This window comes from Leuciscus leuciscus, assembly GCF_965113295.1.
Source record: "Leuciscus leuciscus genome assembly, chromosome: 8".
Lineage (NCBI taxonomy): Eukaryota > Metazoa > Chordata > Actinopteri > Cypriniformes > Leuciscidae > Leuciscus > Leuciscus leuciscus.
In genome coordinates this window covers 12,475,867-12,502,116 of record NC_138732.1, presented here as the reverse complement: position 1 = coordinate 12,502,116, position 26,250 = coordinate 12,475,867, and the positions used below count along the sequence as shown (strand labels likewise).

At 38.6% G+C, this 26,250-nt stretch overlaps 3 protein-coding genes across 4 annotated transcripts; all 3 read right to left on the bottom strand.

Annotated features, from left to right (window-relative positions):
• Nucleotides 1-170: 170 nt before the first annotated feature.
• LOC309504384 (pre-mRNA-processing factor 39) lies at nt 171-10,317 on the bottom strand. 2 transcript variants are annotated; one of them, XM_082177451.1, is made up of 14 exons: nt 10,184-10,317; nt 9,522-9,760; nt 9,301-9,426; nt 8,974-9,092; nt 7,563-7,730; nt 7,028-7,205; nt 6,824-6,928; nt 5,391-5,627; nt 4,068-4,194; nt 3,632-3,903; nt 2,740-2,924; nt 2,101-2,172; nt 1,842-2,013; nt 171-1,693 (listed from the first exon to the last, which is right to left on the bottom strand). In XM_082177451.1, the coding sequence occupies exons 1-14, from the start codon at nt 10,251-10,253 to the stop codon at nt 1,622-1,624; spliced, it is 2,142 nt and encodes a 713-aa protein (XP_082033577.1). In that variant the 5' UTR covers nt 10,254-10,317; the 3' UTR covers nt 171-1,621. The 2 variants fall into 2 exon arrangements, with proteins under 2 accessions (XP_082033577.1, XP_082033578.1); XM_082177452.1 differs by having other exon boundaries at nt 171-1,690.
• A 316-nt stretch (nt 10,318-10,633) lies between these two features.
• On the bottom strand, nt 10,634-20,630 carry ganabb (glucosidase II alpha subunit b). Its single transcript, XM_082177450.1, has 24 exons — nt 20,495-20,630; nt 19,221-19,322; nt 18,878-18,986; nt 18,523-18,650; nt 18,192-18,371; nt 17,665-17,737; nt 17,306-17,387; nt 16,725-16,821; nt 16,453-16,633; nt 16,213-16,366; nt 15,877-16,112; nt 15,634-15,760; nt 15,130-15,209; nt 14,384-14,524; nt 14,089-14,185; nt 13,884-13,985; nt 13,324-13,567; nt 13,131-13,195; nt 12,945-13,021; nt 12,502-12,576; nt 12,305-12,418; nt 12,081-12,193; nt 11,888-11,988; nt 10,634-11,759 (listed from the first exon to the last, which is right to left on the bottom strand). The coding sequence occupies exons 1-24, from the start codon at nt 20,515-20,517 to the stop codon at nt 11,653-11,655; spliced, it is 2,808 nt and encodes a 935-aa protein (XP_082033576.1). The 5' UTR covers nt 20,518-20,630; the 3' UTR covers nt 10,634-11,652.
• Nucleotides 20,631-21,644: 1,014 nt separating this feature from the next.
• ints5 (integrator complex subunit 5) lies at nt 21,645-26,235 on the bottom strand. Its single transcript, XM_082177449.1, has 2 exons — nt 25,954-26,235; nt 21,645-25,008 (listed from the first exon to the last, which is right to left on the bottom strand). Exons 1-2 carry the CDS (start codon nt 26,028-26,030, stop codon nt 21,984-21,986), a joined length of 3,102 nt encoding a protein of 1,033 aa, XP_082033575.1. The 5' UTR covers nt 26,031-26,235; the 3' UTR covers nt 21,645-21,983.
• Between the last annotated feature and the right edge of the window lie 15 nt (nt 26,236-26,250).

Genomic DNA, 26,250 nt, shown 5'->3' with positions numbered 1-26,250 from the left:
GTTTTCTGAGGTCCCTTATTGGACCCCGGGCCCCTGGTTGAAAACCACTGATGTGAAGAATTAAGAAACACTTGTAAATGAAAAAACAACAACAAAAACTTTCCCTTCAACAGTTGCTGTTGCAAGTCAATTAATTTAAAACTTCATTACAAACATAATTTAAAAAAAAATTTATGTAGATTATATTTATTAAAATTATAAGAGAGTGACTGCACAGAATCAACTGAATTTTAAAAGAACTTGGTACAAAATGGTCAATGGAAAAATGTTCACAATACATTGCAGGGTGTCATCTTAATTCACAGATAAATTACTTCAAAACCAAGTATGAACCACACACACACACATATATATATATATATATATTTGTGTGTATATATGTACAGTCGTGCTCAGAATTAATCATATCCCTGGTAAATATATATATATTTTTAAATTGCATCGTTTATCCTTTTGATCTTTCATTCAAAAAATGTGTTTCTTGTTTCACAGGAGTTTAAATATGAGGAAACACAAAGGCCAAATTCCCTTAATCATCCATCACAATGAGTAAAACCAAAGAATATAGTTCTGATGTGCAGCAAAAGATTGTTGAGCATCACAAAATAGAAAGTGGCTGTAAGAAAATAGCTAAAGAATTCAAAATCCCCATTTTTACCATCAGGGAAATAATTAAGAAGTTATAATCAACTAAAGATGTTACGAATCTACCAGGAAGAGGACGTGTGTCTATATTGTCTTAATGGACGGTGAGGATGAAAGTTTGAGTGGCCAAAGACTCTTCAATAATCACAGATGGAGAATTGCAGAGATAAGTTGAGTCTTGGGGTCAGAAAGCCTATAAAAAAATAAAACAACCCCTACATCCCCACACTAGATGGGTTTGGTGCACACAAGGATAAAAAGTACCCCATGTGTACAATTTAATGTACCATTGGATCTTTAATGTTCTGCTGGAGGTCCTGGACTTCTTATTCAGATACATGGCATCGTGGATTCTATCAAATATCAACAGATAAAAAATCTAAACCTGACGCCTTCTGCTAGAAATCTTATAATGGGCCGTGGTTGGATCTTCCATCAGGACAACGATCCAAAACAAACATCAAAATCAACACAAAAATGTGTTAGGGAGCACAAAATGAAGCTTCTGCCATGACCGTCCCAGTTCCCTGACCTGATGAGTGGGGTGAACTGAAGAGAAGAAGCGCCAACATGGATCTGGGAATCTGAAGGATCTGGAGAGGTTAATTTTTTGAATGAAAGATCAAAAGGATAAACGATGCAGATTTATTTTTTACAGCCATTTTTTATCATATTTACCAGGGGTATGGTTAATTCTGAGCACGACTGTATATATATATATATATATATATATACACACACACACACACACACACACACACACAAATGCATTTTAAGTTACAAGGTGGCACATAGTATAAAAATTTCAGGGAAAGAGACTGTAACAGCCTTAAAAACACAATAATAGGTTTGTACATTTTATCCCTCACTCTTTTGACACTGGCTCAAGTTACGCACTGCTGCGGCTTTTGGGGAATTGAGTATGTGTGAGTGGATCACATGAAGCAGCACCCCAGACCGCTGTCTCTGAAGAGATTTAGCTGGGAGGGTAGTACTGATTATATTGGTTCCATGGGTTTTGGTAGCTGCCATACCCTCCATACTGCTGCTGAGACACAGGGACAATATTTGTATACAAAACACATTTTAAATCGCCAATGCACCAAAGTTTAATCTTTGAAAGCTCTAATTGCCTCATACTGGGTAAATGCAGTGCTTTAACAATACGACATTCATGTGCAAATTCAATTCTTTACCTGATACCAGCTGCCATAGCTTCCATACGATCCACTCATGTCTCCGCCCATCATAGAGGGAGGTGGTGTCGTCATAGGAGCATGAGGCATCGTGGGTGGAGCAGTCTGCGGAGGCACCGTCAAGGAAGATCCATCATCCATTTTGCTCATCTTTTCTGGGTCATCATTATCGCTTGAGGAATACAAAGAAGCACATTAAAAAGTCTTACACACAACTAAATGTTGAAAGGAGATCTCTGGGTTTGTTTTTGGAGGTCACCTATTCTCTGCTTCTCTCTTTGCATTGTGTTCCTGTAGCAGCTTCTGGTGCTCCTCATACATGCTCAACACACTGATAACATACAAGCAAAACATCTACCGTAAGTAACATTTAAGTAAACCTATTAATGCAGAATCCACAAAAGAAAAAGTAGAATGTACTGAGTAAATAAAAAAGCAATATACTGTACGTGTAGAATAAATACAGTACTGTGCAAAAGTCTTAGGCACATTAGTATTTTCACCAAAATAAAAAATTATAGGCTATATTTTGCTGCAGTGTATCAGTAGGAAAAATCAGTTTACATTTCCAAACATTCCTTTTGTCATTAATTGTAATAATCCAGTGAGATTTTTGTATGCTTTGTATGCTTTTGTAAGGAGTCTAACAAAAGCGAGTAAGCTCCTCAGAGAGATCTGATCTCACCATCATCGATTACACGTCTGTGATTACATGAAGAAAACCTGACCTAACCAACCCGTTTATCTGATATTTCCTACTGACACACTAAAGCAAAATAAATAAATAAGTGGCTTAAAACCATTGGGGTGAAAATACTAATGTGCCTAAGACTTTTGCACAGTACTGTACATCACTTGTGCTGAAGCAACTTCTTCAATGGTCCGAATTAATTCTGACCTCTGTACTGTGGTCCCAAAGTCCTCAGCAAACTCCAGGCCACGCTGGGAGAAAAGGATTTTGGTCCTTGGGGAGAGAGGAGCAGCAAGCGCTTTGGCCACACACTGCTGAATCACACCTCCATTAGCCCGCAAGTCACTTGACATCTCCAGTTCCAGAAGGTTCTGGTACAATCTGCCGTTATCCTGAGGAGCCAAATGCCATAAGATTTAAATGATTGAGTCATGAAATATTGGTACTGTGAAATATTGGTACAAAGAATAAGCTTTGTAAGGGGTAAACCACGCTCTTCCATGTCACAGTAAGATATAGTCTGAAATTCACTACTGTTCAAAAAATTGGGATCGTTAAGATTTTTTGAAAGAAGTCTCGTATGCTCACCAGGGCTGCATTTATTTGATCTAAAAATATAGTAAAAACAGTAATATTGTGTAATATTAATGCAATTTATAAGAACAGTTATCTATTTGAATATAATTGAACGTAATTTATTTGTGATGCAAACCTGAATTTTCAGCATCATTACTCTAGTCTTCAGTGTCACATGATCCTTCAGAAATCATTCTAATATGCTGATTTGCTGCTCAAGAACCATTTCTTATTATTATCAATGTTGAAAACAGTTTTTCTGCTTAATATTTTTGTGGAAACATGATACTATTTTAATTATTCTCTGATGAATAGAAAGTTCAAAAGAACAGCATTTATTTGAAATAAAAATCTTTTGTAACATTAAATCTATTTACTTTCACTTATGATAAATGTATTGCCCTGTATGAATAAAAGTATTATTTTTTCCCAAAAAACAAAACAAAACAAAATCTTACTAAACCCAAACTTTTGAAAAGTACTGTATGTAAAATGTCTAAAATGTCAAATGCTGGTGTTTTACCGGACTCAGCTCTATGGCTTCCTGTAGAACAGCACGGGCCCTGGCAGGGTTCTTGCACAGCTTGTGAAGGAAGCGAGCCAGTTTGATGGAGTAGAAGGCATGTAGTGTGGGGTTGTCTTTACTCTGGTCCACCGACTCCTTCAGGAGTGACTCTGCCACATCTAAACGCGCTGCTCTCCGCTCCAGACCTACCCTCCTCAGACGCACCGCAGCCAAACCAGGCACTGTTATCTCAAGGGATTCCAGAATACGCCGTGCCTCTGAAATATTACCTATGGGAGAGAAGAGAAATGTAGTGACAGAATATAAAATACAGATTATGCAGTAACTGAAGAAAAGAAATAAAAAAGAAACAAATCCACATTTCAATTAAAAAGCATTAAAATGTTTTATATTTGAGGTTAGTGTATTTTCTGTGCTAAACTGACTTTCTCACCATGTTTTTCCTCAAATGAGGCCCATTGAAGGTGGATGCTGTGTTTGTACGGAAGATGGATTTCACAAGCTCTACGGTACACATTACGCACCTCTTCCAGGCCGCGTGGTTCCAGGTAATGCACATACTGTAACGCGCACGAATAGATTACAAAATGCAACAGAAAAGTCTTACGAATATGGCAAAATAATAAAGCAGATCATTATGATAGTGTTGTCACGGTACCAAAATTTCAGTATTCGGTACCGATACCAGTGAAAATCCACGGTTCTCGGTACCAAAGCTTAATTTAGATTAAATTTACATAATTATATTAAAGTGTATATCACAAAGATGGAAACTGTAGTATTAAAAACACTTTACAATAAGATTCCATTTGTTAGATAACATTAGATAAAATGACCTAACAAAAAAAACAATAGTTATATACTGTCGCAATTATTCTCCTTTAGGGGTTAATTTAAAAAATACATTTTTAAAATCAAAAGTTAACATTATTTCTGTTAACATTATTTAATGCACAATGAATGAAGTGAACAAACATGACCAATCAAGTGTTTTGTATTAAATAACATTCACAAACATTAATTAATGTTGTAAAAATATATTGTTCACTCAATGTGTTATGTTAGATAACGCATTAAGTGATGTTAATGAATGGTATCTTATTGTAGCATTACCAAACTATACAGGAGATAAAATATGTTTTATTTGACTTGACTTTACTTTTATTTAATCCAAAACTGCATTCATATTTAACTTTAAAAGGGCTTTTTAAACCTGCTAAGAGTTATCCAGCCAAGAATAAGACTAGAACTGCTTTTCTGACGGACTGATATTAATGACGGCTTTTTATTTCTCATCTCCATAAATATATCTAGTAGTAAAGCTAATGCAAGGGCTAGAAATCAATTAATAGGCCTATGTCACACTTCCTCGTCGTCATGGAGAGCGCAGTTCGCACAAGCGTTTGTACTCCTGTGGCGTCTGTCGTTGCTATGCATCCGTGAACGCACATGGAAAAGCGAGCGCGCCGCTTCTATTATGAGCGCGCTTGCCTCGCGCCATTTGAAATAACGTATCTGCACGCGCAAAAACATCAGCAGCAGCACCGCCGATCGCCATCAGCGCTTTTATGAAGAGGGCGCAACTGCACGCGCTTCGGGCATGCACGCGCATCAAGTACCGGGTTTGAGAAAACCTGGTACCGTGACGTTTAAAAAAAATTAGTACCGACTTGGTACCGAAGTACCGGGTCTTTTGACAACACTACATTATGATATTGAATATATGAATAGGTTGTTTGATCTCCTTTCCACTTACTTTATCCCAGAATTCCTCATAGAGTGCACAAGCAATGAGACAGCGCTCAAACAGAATCAGTACTCTCTCGTGCCCAGCTACACACTCTTGTTTTGAATCTTCATGGCCTTCCACAGCCGTCCCTTCAGCGGCCATTGCTGCTGTTTCAGCTTCTGCTATCTCCCAGTCCAGATAGCTCTGCCAGGCTTTCAACTGGGCTCTATCCAGAGGCTTCACGTGGAAATAAGGCCTTTTAATCTGGGGAACAGGAAGGTGAATTGACAGAAAAACTTCATACACAGTTCAAAAGTTTTTGATGGAAGTCTCTTATGCATTTATAAATAAATGCAAGGCTGCATTTATTTGATAAAAAATACAGTAAAAACAGTGATATTGTGAAATATTATTACAATTCATAAAATCGTTAGTTTCAGTCCTTGATGCTGATTGGCCGATAGCTTAACCCAATGGTTCTGTGTATCACTGCACAACACCCATAGTAACAACCCTAATCAGGATATACATGTTTAAAGTACATTTTGATCTATTAGGCAGTACGATAATAGATAAGTGGTTTGAGAAACTATTTGAAGAGACTTCTGATAAAATGAACTGTCATGCTCCAGTGCTTAAAAAAAACATTGATACATTTGAGAAAACTTGAGTCGTGTTGACAAAAAAAAAAAGATTTTAAACAAATGACCATGACTAAACTCAATGAAATGCTCAGTGACTTCTACAGAACCATCAGAACATCCAAAGGTGAAAAATATGGCGTCAGCAGTTATGTAGCGTTACATGCCGGTCTGAACAGATATCTGAATGATCCGGCTTTGAGTTTTTACTGGAGTTGTGAAGACACTGAGAAGAGAGGGCCGTGATAAAACGGAGCATCACACAACGATTTCAGCACCATTAAACACCTGAAGGGATCGTAAACAAAGTGTGGTTTGACGTGCTGTGCAGTAACATTTTGGACGTAGAGGGAAAGAGGGTAATAGAGAACTCGTGGCAGGCTCATTTCGCATTTTAACTAACGAAAATGTTCTCAAGTATGTCACAATAGGTTTTAACGAAGAAAAGTTTTGTGTCGTGCCTAACAACGCCCTTCGACAAAATACAGCACGACTGCTCGTACCTTATTGCTTACTTAAAAATTACTTTTCTATTGGAATATGTTTTCAAATCTAATTTATTCAAGTGATGGAAAAGCTGAATTTTCAGCATCATGAATCTTCAGTGTCACATTATCCTTCAGAAATCATTCTAATACTGATTTGGTGCTAAAGAAACATTTCTTTTTAGCAGTTTTGATTTTTCAGGATTCTTTGATGTAAGAATGCAAATGTCTTGACTGTCATACTAGATCAATTTAATGCATCCTTGCTGAATAAAAATATTAATTTCTTTGTGAACTGTAAATCATCTTTATTAGAAACTGTTCAGGGACTTACAGATTCCTCATAGTTCCATCTCTTCCTGACTTCTGCCTCATTTTGTTGGTACACTTCCTCTCTGCTGACCAACAGGAGCTCCTGCATCTTCTGCACGGCTTCTTCCTGCATAAAAACATATTAAAGATTAAAACGATAATCTCCAGTCTCACATCGATCTCACGTCAAAAGAAAACCTTCAAGTGGAGATGGAAAGTGGGTTACCGAGTCGTTGTCTGCAGGCTCTTCCTCCCCTGGCGGTCTCTCCTCTTCATCTGCAGTGATATCAGATCTCTCTTTTTTGGCTTGAATCTGGCTCTGTTTGTACTCAGACCTCACCTTACTGTACTCCTCAGGAGACAGGATATCCTGAGGCAGGTGGGAGGTTAGGTGAGTTTTCAGTCTGAGAGAAGAGACAGAGATTCAGAGAAGATCAGCCTTGTGTAACGTAAGTCACCATGATTTTTATGGACTCTGAAAGCTAAATAATTTTTGTGATATTTTGGTGATCTGGATTTGTGTTTAACTGCAGGTGTTTGACAGTTTACCAATTAGGCTTTTGTTGATGCATTCAGCTGCATCTAAATATAAAGGGGGAAAGAGATCACAGAATATGAGCGTGAGAAGAAATGGTAACAAATTCTCACAAATCCATGCGTGTGTGTGTGTGGTATGTGGATTGTGTGCCTCAAATCTGAGGAGTTGTGCGAGGAAAAAAATTGTTAAGATAAATAACACATGGTCCGCGAGCATAGCCTACTTTTCATAATGTGTATTGTAGAGCTGTGTGGGGACCCTCAGTACGCGGTCATAGACACTGGTCATGGACTTCAGGTTGGCCTGCTCCTTCTCCCACTCGGCGAACAGATCCCACAGCCTGTCTGAATTGAAGTCCCAGCCAGCGGCTGCAACTGCCTCCTCAAACACGCTGAGGAGAGGACAAGACTTTACTTCTCATGTTATATTGTTTCTTGGGATGTTTTAATGCTGTAAAGAATAATATTTAAAGTCATTATTAAGTATTTTTATGGCATACTGCAGTGTTTATTATATAAATTACTTATCTATGCACATCATTTATTTTCAATTTATGTGCCCTCATAATCTTTAATCAAAAATATTAACGCCTCCTACCCCTCGCAACGACATCTCATCTCTGATGACGTGGGCCCTCAAACCAATCACTCACATGAGATCGCAGCAATAGCAAACAATACCGATCCAACAATCCCCGGTGGACAAAATTAAGGCATTAAGTCAAGATAAGCCATTTCTCTCAGATATACGTTACAACAGGGATATTCACTATTTCCATTTTATGCTGACTTTAACTAAAGACACATTTTCAAAGACAAGTCATCATACACTTCGTGACTTTGTGACTGGTAACAGAAAAACTGGGCATCATACACTGAATAACTGAGGACCACATACTACCAGATTTTCAAGTCATTCCAAACACAACATATTCTCTCAGAAACTCGTTGATACGAGATGCATGCCAAATAAAAAAAACAATGTGTGTTCTAAATAAATCTCAAAATATTAAACATGTTTGATATCCTCACACTGGATGGATTCATAGTTTAAAAAATAAAATTAAAAAATCGGCCATCATACACTACATCATTTTCTATGAAATCTGTCAACTGAAATCTGCAGACTAGCTCTGACTTTTGGCAACTAGCGTTGAGTACTCCAGACTGAAAGTCGTGGGGCAAAAAATGTGTAATGTGTTTAAGCCCTAATTTGTGCATCTTTGCTGCAAGTGCAAAGGAGAATAACTGTATCGTAAAGGTATTTAGAAACTATTAAGTAGCATTAAATAAATATAAATCTCTTTTTGCTTAAGAGCACTTGCTGAAATTATTTCTGGTTAGACAGAGCTTTGACAAAGATGATGCAACTAAAGTTATTCAATAAAATCTGCTAATATATTATCACCACTTCATCTCCTGCCTCTTTCTCTTCCCCTGCATCTGTCTCTTAGTTGGTAGAGTTAGCGTGGCATCGGTGGCGACAGACTTTCAGACAAAATCTGACATTTCTGAAAGGACAAAGAGATCTAGTAACAAACAGGGTCTAACAATATTATAGAATAAAAATGGATGCTGAAACTGTATCCTGGGGGAAAAAATGCTGCAAGGTTTAAGTTTATTTCTCATTCATACCTGCGGATGCGCCGTGTTGAATCTGGCAGGTTCATGTTGAGCGTTCCCAGCAGCAGGTTGATGTAGTGGATCCAGAGATCAACACTGAGAGGAATGGCCTTCAAACCTCGTTCACACACCTGTCACAGGAACCAAATAGAGCTTTACATCTCCGCTGCAATATTATGTACAAATAATTTTTTTTATATTGCAAAATTGCAGACCAATCAGAACAGTTAATATAATGAAATAACAATAATGGCATAGGATTTTTTTTCTGTTTTGAGATTTTCTGTTCTTTTGTATTCTCATACAATGACTGAACTGTCAATCTATGCATCTTCTTACTTCTTCAGCCTTATCACTGTGTCCAGCCTGTCTCTCAAGATCCACAAACTTTTTCCAGTAACCATAGCACAGTGGATACCTGACCAGAAATGCATTCAGGGCTTGACGGGAAGCTCTCATGTGGCCCTGCAATACATAATGAAATGAAAAACATAAAACCAAATTACATTTTGGTGTCGACCCAAAAACAAAGCAATGTGATCCGTTTTCAACCCATTCACCTCTTGTTCACAATACTGCAGAAGGTCAGTCCAGCTGTTAAAATCTTGAGGATTGTCGCTGGTAAGTTTCCAAAGCCTCTCAAAGTCTGTCGGCATCTCTCCCTCGTCCTCCTCTTCTCCTTCTGCTGTGTAAGATGCCGTTGAGATGCCTGTGTCTCCTCCATCAGCACCGCTCTTCACTGACTCCTCAATATCTGGTTTAGGAAGGTCCGCAACCTCAGGCTCATAAAGCTCTGTCACTGAAACCAATGTGTTTGATTAAATACATTGCAGTGTACTTGGGTCATATCGAAGTCAACTTATGTGGCAGCAGCTAAAACTGTAATATATTATGGATTTAGCTATCTTGCTATAGGACTATTTGTTTTTGTTTTCTTTTTTATATATTTCGTTGACGACAAGTGCTTTAGAATATTAATTACTCATTAATAATTGTTAGTCTGCAATTTAATAATCGTATTACACTTGACATTAGTGTGACAAACAACTCTTACAGTATCAACATCCTCAAGTTCGAATCAATAAATCACTGATTAGCTCGCTAGCTATTGAAGACGTGCTCGTGTATCTGATGCATAAAAGCATTTAAGAAATGAATACGACAAACCATTCATACATGCTTACAAACTCAGTATTTTATTAAGTAACTTTTAAAGGGAAACCTGGAGGGTTTGTGAGTTCCCCGTTGTTGTTCGGGTCTCCTGTGCCTTCCGCCGCCATTATTGACCACATAATAAATGACGCATAGAATGTGCGACCCCTGATTTTTAATTTTACTGTCGCAGTAGATTGACGATGGCAAGGCCGCCGCTGTCTGACCTGAAATATCATGATAAAACATCTTAAAATTTAGTTTTACAACTATGTGTGAGTGATATAATGATTAATATACATTAAACAAAATCGTCTGACACCGCTTATACATGATTACGAAAAATATTAGTTTTATGAATCAACAACACAATCCAAGCTAAATGAGCTATTTATTTAAGATTTATTGGTAATTACTTTTAATTTCAAGTTGGCCATTTTAAATGGAATTAGCAACCATCATATAATGCTATAATTAGGCATTTGAACAAATAAAAATGAGAGAAAACAAACAAATGCAGTTGGGAATGTACAGTTAACCTTTATTACCATCTCATTTGAACATCCATTAATCAAGAATTTAGAAATTACATTTAGTCTAACATTTCCAGAGCTTTCAGGGTCACCCTCAAAAATGGAATGAAACCAACTAGAAAATCAGCAACACAGAGCAGTCACATAGGATGGTCAAATGGGAATGTATACATTTCTTTCATCCTAAAACACCTACTTCAGTCATTTCGACAAGTTATCAATTTAAAGTGGATGACAATAAAATTAACTTCACAAATCATCTTCCCCATCACAGCTGAAATAATTATAAATGCCTGACTGTTTCATTCTGCTTTGCTGGCTCAAAGTGAAAATCACCCTACCCACATATACCCAACATATTCAAGTGCTCTACATAACAAAAATGGCAACAACAAAAAAAGAAGAAAAAAGCAATAAGACAAAATAAACTCACAGATTCAGTCAGTAGGTTATTCCCCTGTTGAAGAATCCAAACCCAAGAGCCCCCATCAAATTAACAAGGCCATAGAGCTTAATAGTAGTCTCTAAAACACCTGATGTGCAAACGTGATCATAGTTAAACAATTTTCTAGAGCTTTTTTGTTTTTAAAATGATAAGAAAAACAGCAAAGATTTGTGAACCTGATGTGTCGTCTTCCTTGAAAAGGAACAAATCTGTTAAAACAGATTAACTTCCAGTTTTTAAACAATTAATGGCCTGATTTGCGACCCTGAAATGATTTAAATCCACTGCATGAATCAGTTAATCTGACTTTATCACTACTTTTTTACCATGTGAAATTAAAAACAAAGCTTTTGACTTGTGAATGACATTACATTTAAAATGGAAAGCATTTACTATCTGACCCTGCCATTTCTTTTTAGCACAAAAATCTCTCCCACTGCACCACGGTTCGTTTCTAAATTGTCATGATGATTTTGTAAGTGCTTAATGTGTTTATGAATTAAAAGTGAATTTTTCAATTTTCTTTTTGCCTGATTTTTTTTTTTTTTTATTGTCATCTGGCTACTGCAGCAGCAGGGTCCAGTCGTTCCCGGCGTTCATCCCAGGTTTACGAAGGGTGAGCACTGACATGGAGGCATCAAACTCAAAATCCACAGGGGTTTCTTTACCTGTTTGAGAGAGTGTGGGAAGATTACAATGCCATATCTCAAATATTTAGGTAATTTCCATCAGAAAATACAGTATTAAATTAGTTTCTGATATTACAATGTCGAGCAGAACTGAATAAATATCTTACCATCCATTTTAAGAAGAACCTTTCTGGGCTTGCTGGCACCCAAAATGAGAACTTTTTCAATCCATGATGAAGTTAAGAACTTACAGTCTGGGCACAGGTTGCTGAGATAATAAATTATTTTTTTAGTTAAAACTTTCTGCAGTAAGAGAAATTTATCCCAAAAATTTGGACAATGACAGATTAACATAAATACCTGGAGGTGAGAGCATTTTTGGCAAAGGTGAGTCTCCGGTGAATTAATTCGGTCTTTGTTTCATAGTTAAAACTATGGCCATCATCAATGTAGAGCTCACCTTCTGCAAATTTCTTAAGAGAGAGAGAGAGGGAGAAAAAAAGAAGTTAAATTAATCCGACAAATGGATTTTATTCTGTTACACAATTTGTTTAATTAGTCAACAGAGAGAACTAGCTCTTTACCTTAGGGCTAAGGGCCACATACAAGGTGTATGGGTCATTTTCCATGCAAGCAGATGACCTTCGAACTCTGTCCTTCCGAGGGATGATAGAACCACCACGCTGGAACACTGGGATCTAAAAAAGAAAAGAAAAGGAATTATAGTTGATATAAAACTCCAATAAACATACTTTTTTTTTAAACAAGGAAAGCCTCTTACAGAGCTAAGAGTGACCGGGATGTAAAGATTCTGCACGCCATTGTGTTTTTGAAAGGTGTGGACATCATACCAAACCTGGATATGGACAAGAAAAACAAGAAGCATCAACATGGTGAAAGTATGATGCAAGTAAATGAACTAGAGTTAATCTCATATAACATACGTTTTTTTATATCAATTTCCATTCATTCTAACATTAAAGCTTTCATGATGAGCACAGTTTTGACCTAGACACATTGATGGATTTGTCACTTTTTATGTAAAAACAAACAAATAAGCTCTAGTTTATGTCACAGGGCAATGACCTATGACTTGCTAATTGCTATGACAAGTTGGTGGCAGATTACTAAGACATTTTGTTGCACAAAATTTACATAATCACCCAGACTGCAATACTCATCAATATTTTTGATATCATTCAGTCTTTAAGTCAACAGTATTACCTCTTCGGCTCCAGGAAGATAAGCAGTGACTCCACGAGAGCCCTCCTCTGTGACTGGGTGAACCAACAAATCCCTTCCTAAACAACAAAAAAATAGAAACAGACTTCATCAAATGCTCCTTTATAAATTATAGACTGACTCATATTAGACTTTAACTAAAAACAATTTTTTTTAAAACAATCTCACCAATTAGGTATTCGTCATCAATGGTGAAAGTTGCCGTATCCTTTGGATAATCAACCCAAAGAGGTCTGAGGCATGACAGAAAAGAAAGAGCACCAATGTAAATTGGAGCAGTACTTTTGACTACACAAACAATCCAGTCTACTTGAAATAATGAACAATATTCAAAACAAGCATTCACAGGGACTGCACTCACCTCATGACTGGCATTCCAGTTTTGTGCGCATGGTAGAACAGCTGGTACCAGTATGGCAGAAGGGCGTAACGCTGGCGGATTACCTCACGAACGAGTGCCGTGTTCTCTGGACCAAACAGCCAGGGTTCCCTACGTGTGGTGTCTAGATGGGCATGAGCACGGAAGAATGGCTGATATGCACCCGTTTGGTACCAGCGAACCAGAAGCTCAGTGCTGGGATTCTTAAAAAAGCCTCCTACATCCGCTGTGTGCAAGAAGAGAGATCAATTATTAGCATGATTACAAAACGCAGAAAGATAGTTACACACATGTACTTTGCATTATACATGGAATCTGTCTGCAGACTGTAGAATGGAAACCTCTCTTAATCGAAATATACACATACTCCCGCTAATTATGTTTGTTATTAAATATTTTGCCTGATTTGATTGTGCTTTCAGCAATTAGTGAAACTCTAATACTTATTTTAGCATGTTAAAATCCATTTCTCCCCAAAATCAGCACAGAAAAGGAAATTTCGTTTGGGCCTAGTTATCACCACTACAAAATGAATTACTGACCTCCACAAAACGAGATGCCCACAAGCCCAAGACTGAGACACATGGGAATAGAAATCTTCAGATGGTCCCACTCAGCTGCATTATCGCCAGTCCAGACAGCACCTGATGAAAATACACAAACCTAAATGTCTCTTGCACACATCATGTACAATAAAATTATGATGGTGTTTCAGGCTTTAAGTTTAGTTTAACCACATGAATTCACCATATCTCTGAGAGCCGGCAAAAAAGGCTCTGGTCAGCACAAAAGGCCTTTCAACTCCACCAGATCGTTGAACTTGACCTTCGGCAGTGGCCCTTTGCTGCAAAATAATACAAAGAGGAAATTAAGGAGAAGAAGAAAATAAGTATTTCTTTTTGAAGAATATTTAATGCAGGTGGTAGAGTATAAAATAATTGCAACTTTATTTATGTTTCTCCTTATATTAGAAGTTATAATTTATTATAAGCTACAAAATACTCTACATGTTGGTTCTCATACATCTTGCAGAGTTCCTCACCACATAAAGTCCATAGATATTGTGTATGTCTCTGTGCTCCCAGTTTCCATGTAGCGCATCTTTGTGCATAGTGACCTCTGGGCCATTGAACACGGACGGTTCGTTCATGTCATTCCAAGTAAAGAGGTTCTCCATTGAGCCCTGAAAAGCAACATGTAGAGTTGTGACAATGCGATTTGTTTTGTCATTTTCACTTTTAACTTTGTGTCCCAGATGTGAGGCAACAACTTCCAATGAAAAAGAAATTTGTCTCTTCACGCTGAATGCAAAACTGCACAAAACCACTAGAAAGATATACTATATTAATGTATAATTATTAGGAATGGGAGACATTAGACTATTGAGATTTCACAGTGAGAAAGACCACCTAACAGAAACCAGTGATTGATATCCTTCACAGTTTGGTGAACTGCCTTGATATAAAGACATCTATATGCAAAATCTGTTTGTGTATTCCACTTTGAACTTTTGTGAGCATAAGCACTTCACACTCTTCTTGAACAGTCAAATGTAGAGAGGAAATGAAACATAAGAATAAATCATCACCACATCCTGTCTGGGTGAGATGAGAAACAGGTAGAGCTACAACATTTGCTTGAATAATTTTTCTGCATTAGAATAAGGAAATCATTCAATCTAACACTCTTTTTGGCCTAGACTGTTATGATTCAACAGTTTCAGATCCTTTTTTTTTTTTTTAGATCAGGGATTTTACTTTTGAGTTTGACACAACAGAAAAGTCTCACCTCATACTGATCATAGGAGAACATGCTGGCCCACCAGGCCCGCATTTCTGGATTTGTAAAGTCTGGGTAACCAGAGTTTCCTGTGATAAGACCATGCCAAACCAATGAGAGATGCATTTCAACTACAATAAATGTTATATTAAGCATCTTATCACAAATACCACATATGTTTTTAAGTCATTGTGAAATTACCATTTAAGAGTTTGGGGTCAGTAAGATTTTCTTTTTAAAGAAATGAATACCTTTATTCAGCAAGGATGCATTAAATTGATCAAAGGTGACAGTAAAAAGATGAAGTGATACTGCTGAAAATCAGCTTTGCCATCACAAGATCAAATTACTTTTTCAAATATATTAAAATAGAAAAACAGTTTTCTTAAAACAGTATTTTTGATCAAATAAATACAGCCTTGGTGAGCATAAGACACTTCATTCAAAAACATTAAAAACCTCAAACTTTTTCAATTACTATAAGGACATTACATTTAAAAACAAACTTCTCACCTGGCCAGCACCAGCCTTCATAATTTCCACCATCTTTGTTCTTAGTGTAGAAATCCTTAGAAGTAATCTCGTCGTGGATCTTGTAGCCACTATCAACCTTAATATGAGGATCTACTATAGCCACCATCTAAAACAAAATTGTCATCACAAAATCTTTCAGTCAGACTCTTCTTCATACTTGTGAACGTTTAGAAGAAAATCATACCATACTACAGTTATACAAACAACTGTGGCGTGGCTGACCTTGCGTCTCTTGTCCATTAGGCCCTGAAGCATCTCTTTAGGCTGAGAGAACTTGTGTGGATCCCAGGTGAAGTAGCGCTTGCCATCGGCATGCTCGATGTCAAGCCATATGAAGTCATAAGGGATGTCATATTGGTCAAAGCCTTGGTCCACTGACTTCACATCCTCCTGGTCGTTATAGTTCCAGCGACACTGGTGATAGCCCAGACTGGCCAGAGGAGGGAAGGATTGGGTGCCTAGATATGCCAAACATACAAAATATACTTGATTCAGGTCTGTACAGGGTTTTGTGAATGGTTTGGTTGGTGTAGTTCAGAGCTCATAACTGGCATTTACCTGTGAGAGAGGCGTACTGTAAGAAGACATCTGATGGTTTGGGCCCAAGCATGATGAAGACATCAATGATACCACTCTCAGAGAACCAACGGATGTCCGTCTGAGGAGTCTCACTGGAGCCTTGAACAAAGTCTAGCATCTTACCAAAGACAGTCTGAAAGGAATGACAAAATTAACCACTGAAGAGTTTTAAATACACTATAATAAGAGACAACATAGAAAGCCATAGTGACCTCTTACCTTTCCTGCTGTATTAGAACTTATGTCAACCCAGGTCTCGGCTGCATTAAGCCAGAAAATACCCATGGTTCTCTGCGTGTTATGGGCTAGCATGACAGGTACAGATCCATACAAGGCCATAGGGTTATAGAGCTCATACTGAAACACATCTAGGTTATACAGTCTGTATGGATCGCCACCACTAGAAAAAGAAAAGAAAAAAAGAAAAACATTTGGTGTTTACCGTTTTTATAGGAGGTATATTTTGATTGTGTACTAAGACATCTACTCACTCTGTAGTTTTGAGTTTTAGGTTGTCAGCATGCTCTGGAATACCGTATACATGTTCTACACCCGGCAAGGAGAAGTCTAAACTTATTGATGTGGGGCCTAAGGAAAGATTTTAAACAAAATCAACACAGATGATAATCATTAGTATGTAGTTTTATCAGAGATAAAAATGTTCAAGTGAACTTTTAAATATAATTATTAACATTTTGATTACTGTGTGAAAGTAATCAATCAAGTAATCAAAATGTAAGTCCATCTCTATTAGCTCTATATGCTCCAATATGTTATAATGTACTCTAAAAAGTTAACTACACGCCATTCAAAAGTTTGGGGCCAGTAAGATTTTATTCTGCAAGGATGCATTAAAATGAGCATTTTTCTCTTCTGGGAAATCAGATAAAAAATATTGATGACTCAAATAAACTAAAGTCAATTGGTTGCTTTAAAAAAAGAAAGAAAAAGGAATAAACCCTTTGAGATGTTTCACCAAAACTTTGTTTTAATAAGAAACGCTTAAATACTGATAAGAAAACTGCATTAGTCAAGCAGTTTCATGGGTCTTTTAACTGACATAGAAACATACCATTTGGTTTGGTATCTGTATGAGATTTAAATGTCTCTTCCCACAGACCATCTTCCTCTTTGTCACTCTCTCCATCTTCATCCTATTGTGTGGGAAAATATGACAAACAACATTTAACAAAAAATAACCTGGTTTCAGTTCTCAAATGCATAAAGTTGCAATGTGATGTTCATCAAGTAATACTTCTTTAGCTACTGTGGTACTTTCACACACGTCAGTGTTGCATAACAGGTACATTTAGCTGCTAAACCAGATCAGGTGCAGAAACCGGACGTGTTGGTTTTAACTGAAGACGTGGAAAGATGACACGGAATCATTTACCTGGGCACACCCACAAACGCACGCATACAGCTACTGACCTTCTCGCCTTCTTCTTGCTGTTGATCTCCATCGGCACTCTCTTTAACCTCAGCACCATCTGGTTGTGCTTGCCTTTGATAAAACACCCGCATACACACAAAAGAGAGATTAATAGTCAGGCTTGGGTACATGATTTAGATCTCATTTGCTCTGCAGCAAACTTTCCTATATTTTCTGAATCCTGAAACACATCACAGTTTCCACGCAAATATTAAGCAGCACAACTGTTTTCAACATTGATAATAATTGAAAATGATTCTTAAACAGCAAATCAGCATATTAGAATGATTTCTGAAGGATCATGTGACACTAAATACTGGAGTAAATTCAGATTTGGCATCACAGTAATAAATTACATTTTAAAATATATAAAAAAAATTGTTTTTGATCAAATTAATGTAGCCTTGGTGAGCATAATATACTTATGCTCAAAACATTAAAAACCTCCCCAACCCAAAACGTTTGATCGGTAATGTACATGTATGCTTCCCAGCTTCCAAATAGGAGAGAAAAACTCAATACTCACGTGTCCTTGCGAAGGCGCAGGTGCTCAAATGCCAGCAGGCCGCGAGAGTTGAGGGATAGCAGCACCTCTGGCCCCTCCATGATGTCCAGTCTAAATGGACGGGCACTAACAATCAACCTCTGGCTCTCTGCTCCCAGAGACAACACAACACCATTTTCATCCTTAGACAAAAATGAGAGCCTGAGGAAAGAGATACAGAGAGAGAAAAAAATTAGGTAGACAGGGGAATCAGAGTAAAAGGAAAGAAGCGGAGACGAGCCGAGGTTACTCAGAGGAACACAATAAATCATGCATGTGTTTGACTGTTCTCTGAATTTCATTGTGCACTCACGGCTCAGTAGGGGGCTCTGCTATGAGTACGTCTGGCACCTCAAAGCGAGGCTTCAGAGGTTTCAACTCATTTATCTTCACCCGCGTCATATTCCCCTGCAGTCTGTAGAGCTCCAATAGCAAATGCACCTGCAAACAGCAAGAGAGCAGACCAAATCTTGACTTTTGTAACAAAATATTGTAACAAGAGGGGCACACTAAAGTCTTCTATGGTTTGACCATAAAATAAAAAACGACCTTGAGTGAATAAACCACTGAATATCAAGAAATGCTGCAGCTCTTTTAATAAAATAAAATAAAACAACACAAAATTCCTGTTTTGAAAGGTATCTCTAAAAGGAGAGCATGAAACAAACCTTGTTGTTGTCATTGATAAGCTGGAGGGTCAGTCGGGAGTCACTGAGCTCCAAAGTGTCCAGAAGAGCACGGTATGGGGACTGACCCGGTTTGAGCGCCCGTTGACGTCTATGGACAATCAGATACAAAAATCTTTGTATATGTAGAGTCTTTGCAGATGCAAGTAAAGCACTCTCTAAACTACCACAGCAAAGTACAGGGTGAATAACCTTAATTTTAAGTATGTCGGAATATTACAATAATGAGCATTTGTGATTCTTGACAGAATTTTTAAAATGCAATGCTAGTTGTACACTGTAGAGGTCATCTATACAGTACTGGATTACAGTATAACTGACATACTTGCAGAAGGCACTCTGATCGCAGGTTTTAAAGTTTCCCCGATCCACAGCAAAGGCGCTGCTGAACAACAGACACACACAGACCACAGACAGCAGCCCCATCCTTTAAAAAAAAAAAAAAGAAGAAAAAAAAGAGGAGAGAATTTATATTAGAGTAGGTTACTGCTATGGATCAGGTTTGAGTAATGAATGAGCAGGGTGGAGTAACAATAAAAGAGTCAGTGCTATGTTCCCTTCCTTTTTTGCCACCCTTGAGGATCATTTCCTTGTCTGTAATTAGACAGATGACCAGTGTGGAAAACTGTGGCTGGTAATTTTGCCTTATGCAAATGACAATCGACAAATTAACAAACCAAAGACAATCTTAAGTTTGTGCCACAGATCGGTTACTTAAAATGGCACCAAGAATAAAAAGGCACTCTGGATTCACTTTATGATGACATTTGAGCAATTTGAAATATTTTTGGCCCTTTACTGGGGTATCATTATCAGTCAGTGAAGCATCAGAGATAAACAAAGTGCAAACTTTTCTATTTGAGTGTGTAAGTTACTCAGGCAACAATCTCATTCATTTTCTCTTTTTTTTAAAGAAAAAGCTGTTCCCAATAAAAAAATAGATCAAAGTCCACTTACAGAACCTGGCAGAGGGCAGAAAATGTGACGGGGGGATAACAGCTGTCATGATGTAACATCTTTTGTATAGTTACATAATTTCATACATTGTAAATTACTAAATGTAGTAAAAATTTAAACCAAATGCTCAAATCGCTCCCTAAATCTTAACCCTTTTTAATAAAAATAAATAAATAAATGACGGGTCGGTTTTAGACTCAACTAGAGCTGGATATAATAATCTGCAAACTATTTGGATTTTATCTAGCATTGTAATTTAACGTTACACAGATCAAACCACTATCTCGACCCCCCTATTGCATTTATCTAATAAAAAAAAATAAAAAAAATCAACGCCAGGATGAGATGTAAATAATCAATGCAATACGATATCCGTATGGACTAAATTGCATCAACCCTAAAGGTGTTGTACAGTATAAAGATATCAATGTCCTATAAATTAAAACATGACTCGTCATTATGCCAGCGATAGCTCAGCCACGCATTCACATCTACTTTTCGCTTCCTCGTTCAACACCTGCAGTAGATTTACAGCCCAGCGCCCACACGAACTGCTCAACGATTAGCTTGAAATGAAGACCGATAAAAGTAAAAAAAGGCATGAAGACGAACAGATATGATAGCCAAAAGTCTTTGTTTTACCTTTCAATGGAGATAACCGCCATCTTGGACTGACACACAGCGTTAAGCCCAGCCTCCCGGAGGTTGGTTAGTTAGCGTGTTTGCAAGAACACTATTGGGTGACAACCGAGTCCCTTTAGACCACTCTTACCATGGAAACGAATCCATCTGATATGTATGCTTGTGTACACCAGATTATTGTGTGATGAAACTACATATTACTGTTAGGCATTCACAAGTGCAGTTCTCTATTTCATCATGTCAATTTCTAGTTGTTATGTATTAACTAGCCAGTTTCTGATGATTAAGACAAAACCTGGATGCCACTGGTTAAAGGGATAGTTCACCCAAAAGTGATAATTCTGTCATTAATTAGTCACCCTCATCATGTCGTTTCAAACCTGTAAGACTTTCGTTCATCTTTGGAACACAAATGAATATCTTTTTGATGTATTCTGAGAGCTTTCTGTCCCTCCGTTGATAGCTACGCAACTACCACTTTGACATCAAAAAAATAAATAAAGTGATCGTAAAACTAATCCATATGAATCGAGTGATTTAGTCCAGATTTTCTTAAGAGACACAAATGCTTTAAATTATAAACCGACTGAACAGAAACAGAAACACAATCGAACCTGTTTGGCGTGCGAGAACAAACCTCTTGCGGAAGCTCAAACATGCTGCGTACACGAGAATGAACCTCAATGGTTCTTGGACGTCAATCGAACATGCTTGAGCTTCTATTTACCACAACAGCTGGGTGAGTTTATGAATATTTATAAGCAGATAAAAGCCTATATTCAATCTGTTCATAATATAAAGTGATAGTGTCTCTTTAGAAAATGTTGACTAAGCCGCTCAATTCATATGGATTAGTTTACTCTACATGAATTCTTTTTGAGCGTCAAAGTGTCAGATGTGTATCTAAAAATGGAGCGACAGAAAGCTCTCAGATTTCATCAAAAAGATCTTAATTTGTGTGTTGAAGATGAACGAAAGTCTTACAGGTTTGGAACGACATGAGGGTGAGTAATGACATCATTTTCATTTTTGGGTTAACTATCCCTTTAATACTAGACGGAGTTATTTGGTTTATATGGCTTTTACTTTTTATTTTATACCTATTTTGGTATTTCAGTAAAAAAAATACAAAAAAATACAGAAGAGGCATTTTTATGCGGTTTAATTGTTTTATTTTTACTGGTTTCCACACAGCAACAAAAAGAAAATAGGGAATTGCAAAAACAGATTTTATGAAGTGTCTTACACTGCTGTAAGCATAAATCTTTTTTTCAGTGCTTAATAAAAATTAACAGAAATCTAGACAGGATAACAAAAAGGATAAAAAGCTAGGCAAGGAAAAAAATCTGATCTGGTTAGCTCTTAAAATGTAGAAATGTCAACTTCACACCCAAGTTAACACTATGTAGAAAAATATCTGAATACAAAAAAAAGTCTGTGACTGTTGGAACCTGGGGTTTTAACACCATTTCTCATAATTTGACAGTCATCAAACTTGAAACCTCCAGCAAAGGTGTCCTAGTCGGTCAATGTTCTTATGCAGAACACTGTGGATGGGTGCAATATAGCGTGCAACATCACCATCCCGTGAAAAATCACGGAAAAAAAGTCCTTGGTCAGCACAGAAGGTAAATTTCTGCGGCATTGGGCTGTTTCCCCGCATGTACTCCCATACGCCCAACAGCAGTAGCCTAACTTCAAAGGGTGAGAGGAGAGGGAAGACCTCATGGATGTTACTCAACACTGGTGGTAGTAGCTGGCCTTCACCCATACATGATACAAGCAAACATGAGGTCTGAAGGGGCCAGGGGGAGTCTGACACTGCTGGTTCCCTTGATGCTTCCCAGTGAGCCAGTAAGGTGGAAAGTAGAGCCCTTAAAATGACAGAGCAGTAGCACAGAGCTGGACGTCCAGCTGCGACCACCCGGAGGAGGTGGAACAGCACAGGGTTACTTTCAAAGCAGCGACGAATGTGTATGTCTCGCTCAACTGTTGTTTTTGCATGTTCTTCTGGAGGCCAGGACAGTTCTCCATTTGCTACATCTGGGCAGATGTTCTCTACCAGGGTTACGGCAATTACCTTTGCAGCTTCAGCATTAATTGGGGGAAGTTCATCAGAAATGGGAGGTTCACTGGAAGGGAAGCAGCCATTACTGGAACCTACAGCAGAGCCATTTCTAGCATTGACAGTAGGGCTTCCTCCACCTGAACTACAGCACTGAACCATGACTGCAAGCAAAGTCTGCATATTCTGATTGATTCTATCTGGGTCTGGTTGTGAGGGAGTATACGGAGGTTTCAAACCCTTTCCAATTACTCCAGCGTGGAAAACGGACCACACATTACCAGAGAAGTTAACAGAAGTGCCAAATTTGCAGTTGACGTCCAATAGGGATATGCCCAAGTCTGGGACAAGGTTGGGTGACTGTGTGGTGTCATCACCTGGGTTTTCCTGCAGACCTCCAAACAAATCTCGGTTGCCTTTGTGTAGGGCTCCCTCCACCAGTTGTTGCAGCACAGCTTTTAGTGTCAAAGGAGAGTAGGCCGCAAGACGTGACAACAGTCTCATGGAGTAGCCCACTTCCTCTTCCCCAAACTTAAGGCTCTCACCTTGCAGTCGTAAACACACAAAGAAATGTGACACTGCTGCTCTACATATCAGCAACAGATGAGCTGGAGAGCAAGCTCTAGGAAGCTGGCTGCACGAGAGCAGACGGACAGCTGCCTTGGAAACCATGTTGTCGCCATGAAGCAGCAATGGGCAGAAATCCTGAAGGTGGCTGGAAACGGAGACTCTGACTTGTGCAGCCATCGATGACTGAGCTGAACTCCCCGTTGTAGCCCCTCCATTTTTACGATCCTCCTCTTGACTCTGTACTGCAGTAGCCAAGTTGTTCAGGAGTTGAGCCAACTCTTTGTTGTCAAGGGTTTGAGTGTGGATCTGGGCAACACAGCGGGCTACTGTTGAGGGAAGCAACCCAGAAAGTGAAGTGGAAAGTGGAGTGTACAATTGTGAGGCTAGAGCGAGCTCCTCTGGGTTTCGGGCTTGAGTGAAGAGCTGACACAAAGCTTCAGTGGCCACGCTCGGGCCGCCATACACCGATAGCAGACACAGGAGCTGATGCAACCATAGGTGCCTCTTCCGCTCAAGCCGGAGAGTTTCAGCACACAGATCACCTATGTGTCCCTGGAGCTCCTCTAGAAATGGGATCACTTGTGGCATTGCTGAGGCAGCAGAGGACTGTGGGAAGGGTTCATCACCCTCTGGACGGTTGTGCACCAGCTTGTGAAGATGTAGCAGAAGCATTTGCAGTAAGCGGTCACAGGCTTCTCGAATACTATCATGGGGAGAGGGTGTAGGGCCTGATATAATCACTGAAGATGGTGTGGCAGTGTCCGCAAGAAACTTTAGCACCCTTGCTCCACCTGAAGGGCTTTGGCTTATGAGATGCACCGCTAGACCCAACATATTCTCGACTTCCTCCCGGGGCAAGGCCTGGAACTGAGCCTGGAGTTGAACTAGGACAGGCGGTCTAAGAAACTCCACCAGCTCTGCAGAAACGGCACCCAGGAGAGTAGGGGAAAGAGCAGCCAGTTGAAGCAAGAAAGGTACAGTGGCCCTACGGAGATGAGGGGAGTTCTCCCACCCGCCTGCCCCGGATGAATGCAGAGGTACAGTTTGAGGGGGTGGAGACAGACTATCCTGAAACATCCTGAGAAGCTCTTTCTTGATGCTATCAGAATGTCTGGAGGCCAAGTGCCCAAGGATACCAACCACTGAGCCTATTTTGGGGACTCTACAGCTCTTGTCTATTGCCTGCTGTTGGTTGACCTTCTCAGCAGAGGAATACCCATGTGCATAAAAGTCTTTGAGACCACAAGCCAGCACCCTGCTGATAATAGTGCCAGGAAAAGCTGAACCAATATGAGCGACAACCCAGTCAAAATGAGGGGAGTGTTGGACAGAGGTATCCAGCAAGGCATCCACACAGGCATCGGGGCACCAGGCCAACATGGCTGCTAGACACTGAGAGTAGCACTCCATAAGTGAGCGAGTGGCTGCACACGACATCCAAAGCTGCAACAGCTCATTCAGGCTGGATGAGTGAGGAGCTGCCCGTCGTCCTGCATGCTTGCTGCTAAGCTGGCCAAGAAGGTCTACGGCCCATGTGGACACAAGGGGAGCCCAAGCTTTAGGACTAAGCTTGATAAATTCTGAGAGGACTGCATGAACTTCTTTAATAACATCCTCCAAATTTGATACACTGGTGCTGCCTCCTCCACTTGTACTGGTACCTCCATTTTCACCCTCCGCCTCCAAATCTTGAAGAAAGGACGCAACATATTCATCATAAACTCCCCTTAGATGCTCCAAGACAGCTCCACGGCAGGCTGGCACAGTTCGAAGGAGCCGTACTGCACAGCGGGCATGATCCCGAACACTGAGTTTCCGTCCCTGTGTCTGGTCGACGCCGCTGATGAAAGCTTTAATTTCTAAAGCCAGCTCTTGAGGACTGATGGAAAAGGGAAAAAAAGGACAGTTGGTACAGATTTTTTTGCAACAAATTACATTTTTTAAACACTTATGCACATATCTTAACATAACCCAAATTTCTTTATACAGCTTATATTCATGTCAAGCAGTAACAGCAGTGAGACATGCTAGGCTATATTTTATCCAATACTACTTTAAAATCATGCCGTTTTATGACCATGTCCTAATTGAGAAACATGGAATACTTGTACTTTCAAAAATGTATTCATAACATATTTTAAATGTTCTAATTACATAAAATGTATTAACTTAAATATTTGAATATCTTATAGCCAAAACAATGGTTTGAAATGTTTAACATTTGTGCTATTTAATGAATTGTTTCATAACAGTTTTACATTTTAAAAGCCTTAAAAGCCTATAATAGGCTATTTTAGTTTCCTTTCCAACAAATCATATACACTATGACAACAGGCCACGGTTGAGGCATTTTGACACAAAATGTTTAATAAACTGTATCTTTTTTTTCTGGGCAATAACTGTGGACATTTTTATTATAAATATACATGTTAATTTATGCTTTAGCAATGTAAAGCTGTTTACAATACCATGATTTTTGTTTTTTATCTGAAATAACAGAAATGCAATGACAGAAGGCAATGAATGGCACTGCATCCAAAATGGACATGCAATTACCATAAGCATTTTCGAGTAGTTATGCCTAAACCTGTACTGACCTATTAGAGTGAAATTGCAAAAACGACTGCAGGCTGTATAATTTACTATTTATACTTAAAGACGAGAATAAGAATGAACAAATTACCTTAAAGACAGTAAAACGAGAACGATACGTTGTTCCAAATACAGATAACGCAGTTAAATGCAAACTGGAGTTCCTTCCATAAACTGAAGCATTAATGTATGAGTTAGTGTTAACCTGTATGACTATTATATTATTGCTCACCTGTAATTGTTTAGAGAAGTGTGGCAGTGAGACTTCTGCATGGCTGACATGGCATCCCCCTCGAATATCGCGGACATCGTTTTATATTCTTAAGCAAAATACACCATGAAACTATTTTATTTACATAAAAAATAACAACTACAATGGCAAATTGTGAGTGAAAAGTGCAGTCGTTGCAACTTATAAACAACACCGTTTCAATAAATGATGCACCAAACAGTGTGTAAACCTGGTGTAAACTCACTCACATTCTTTCGCCACATGGGAAATGACGTTTTGGTTACACATATCGCCCTC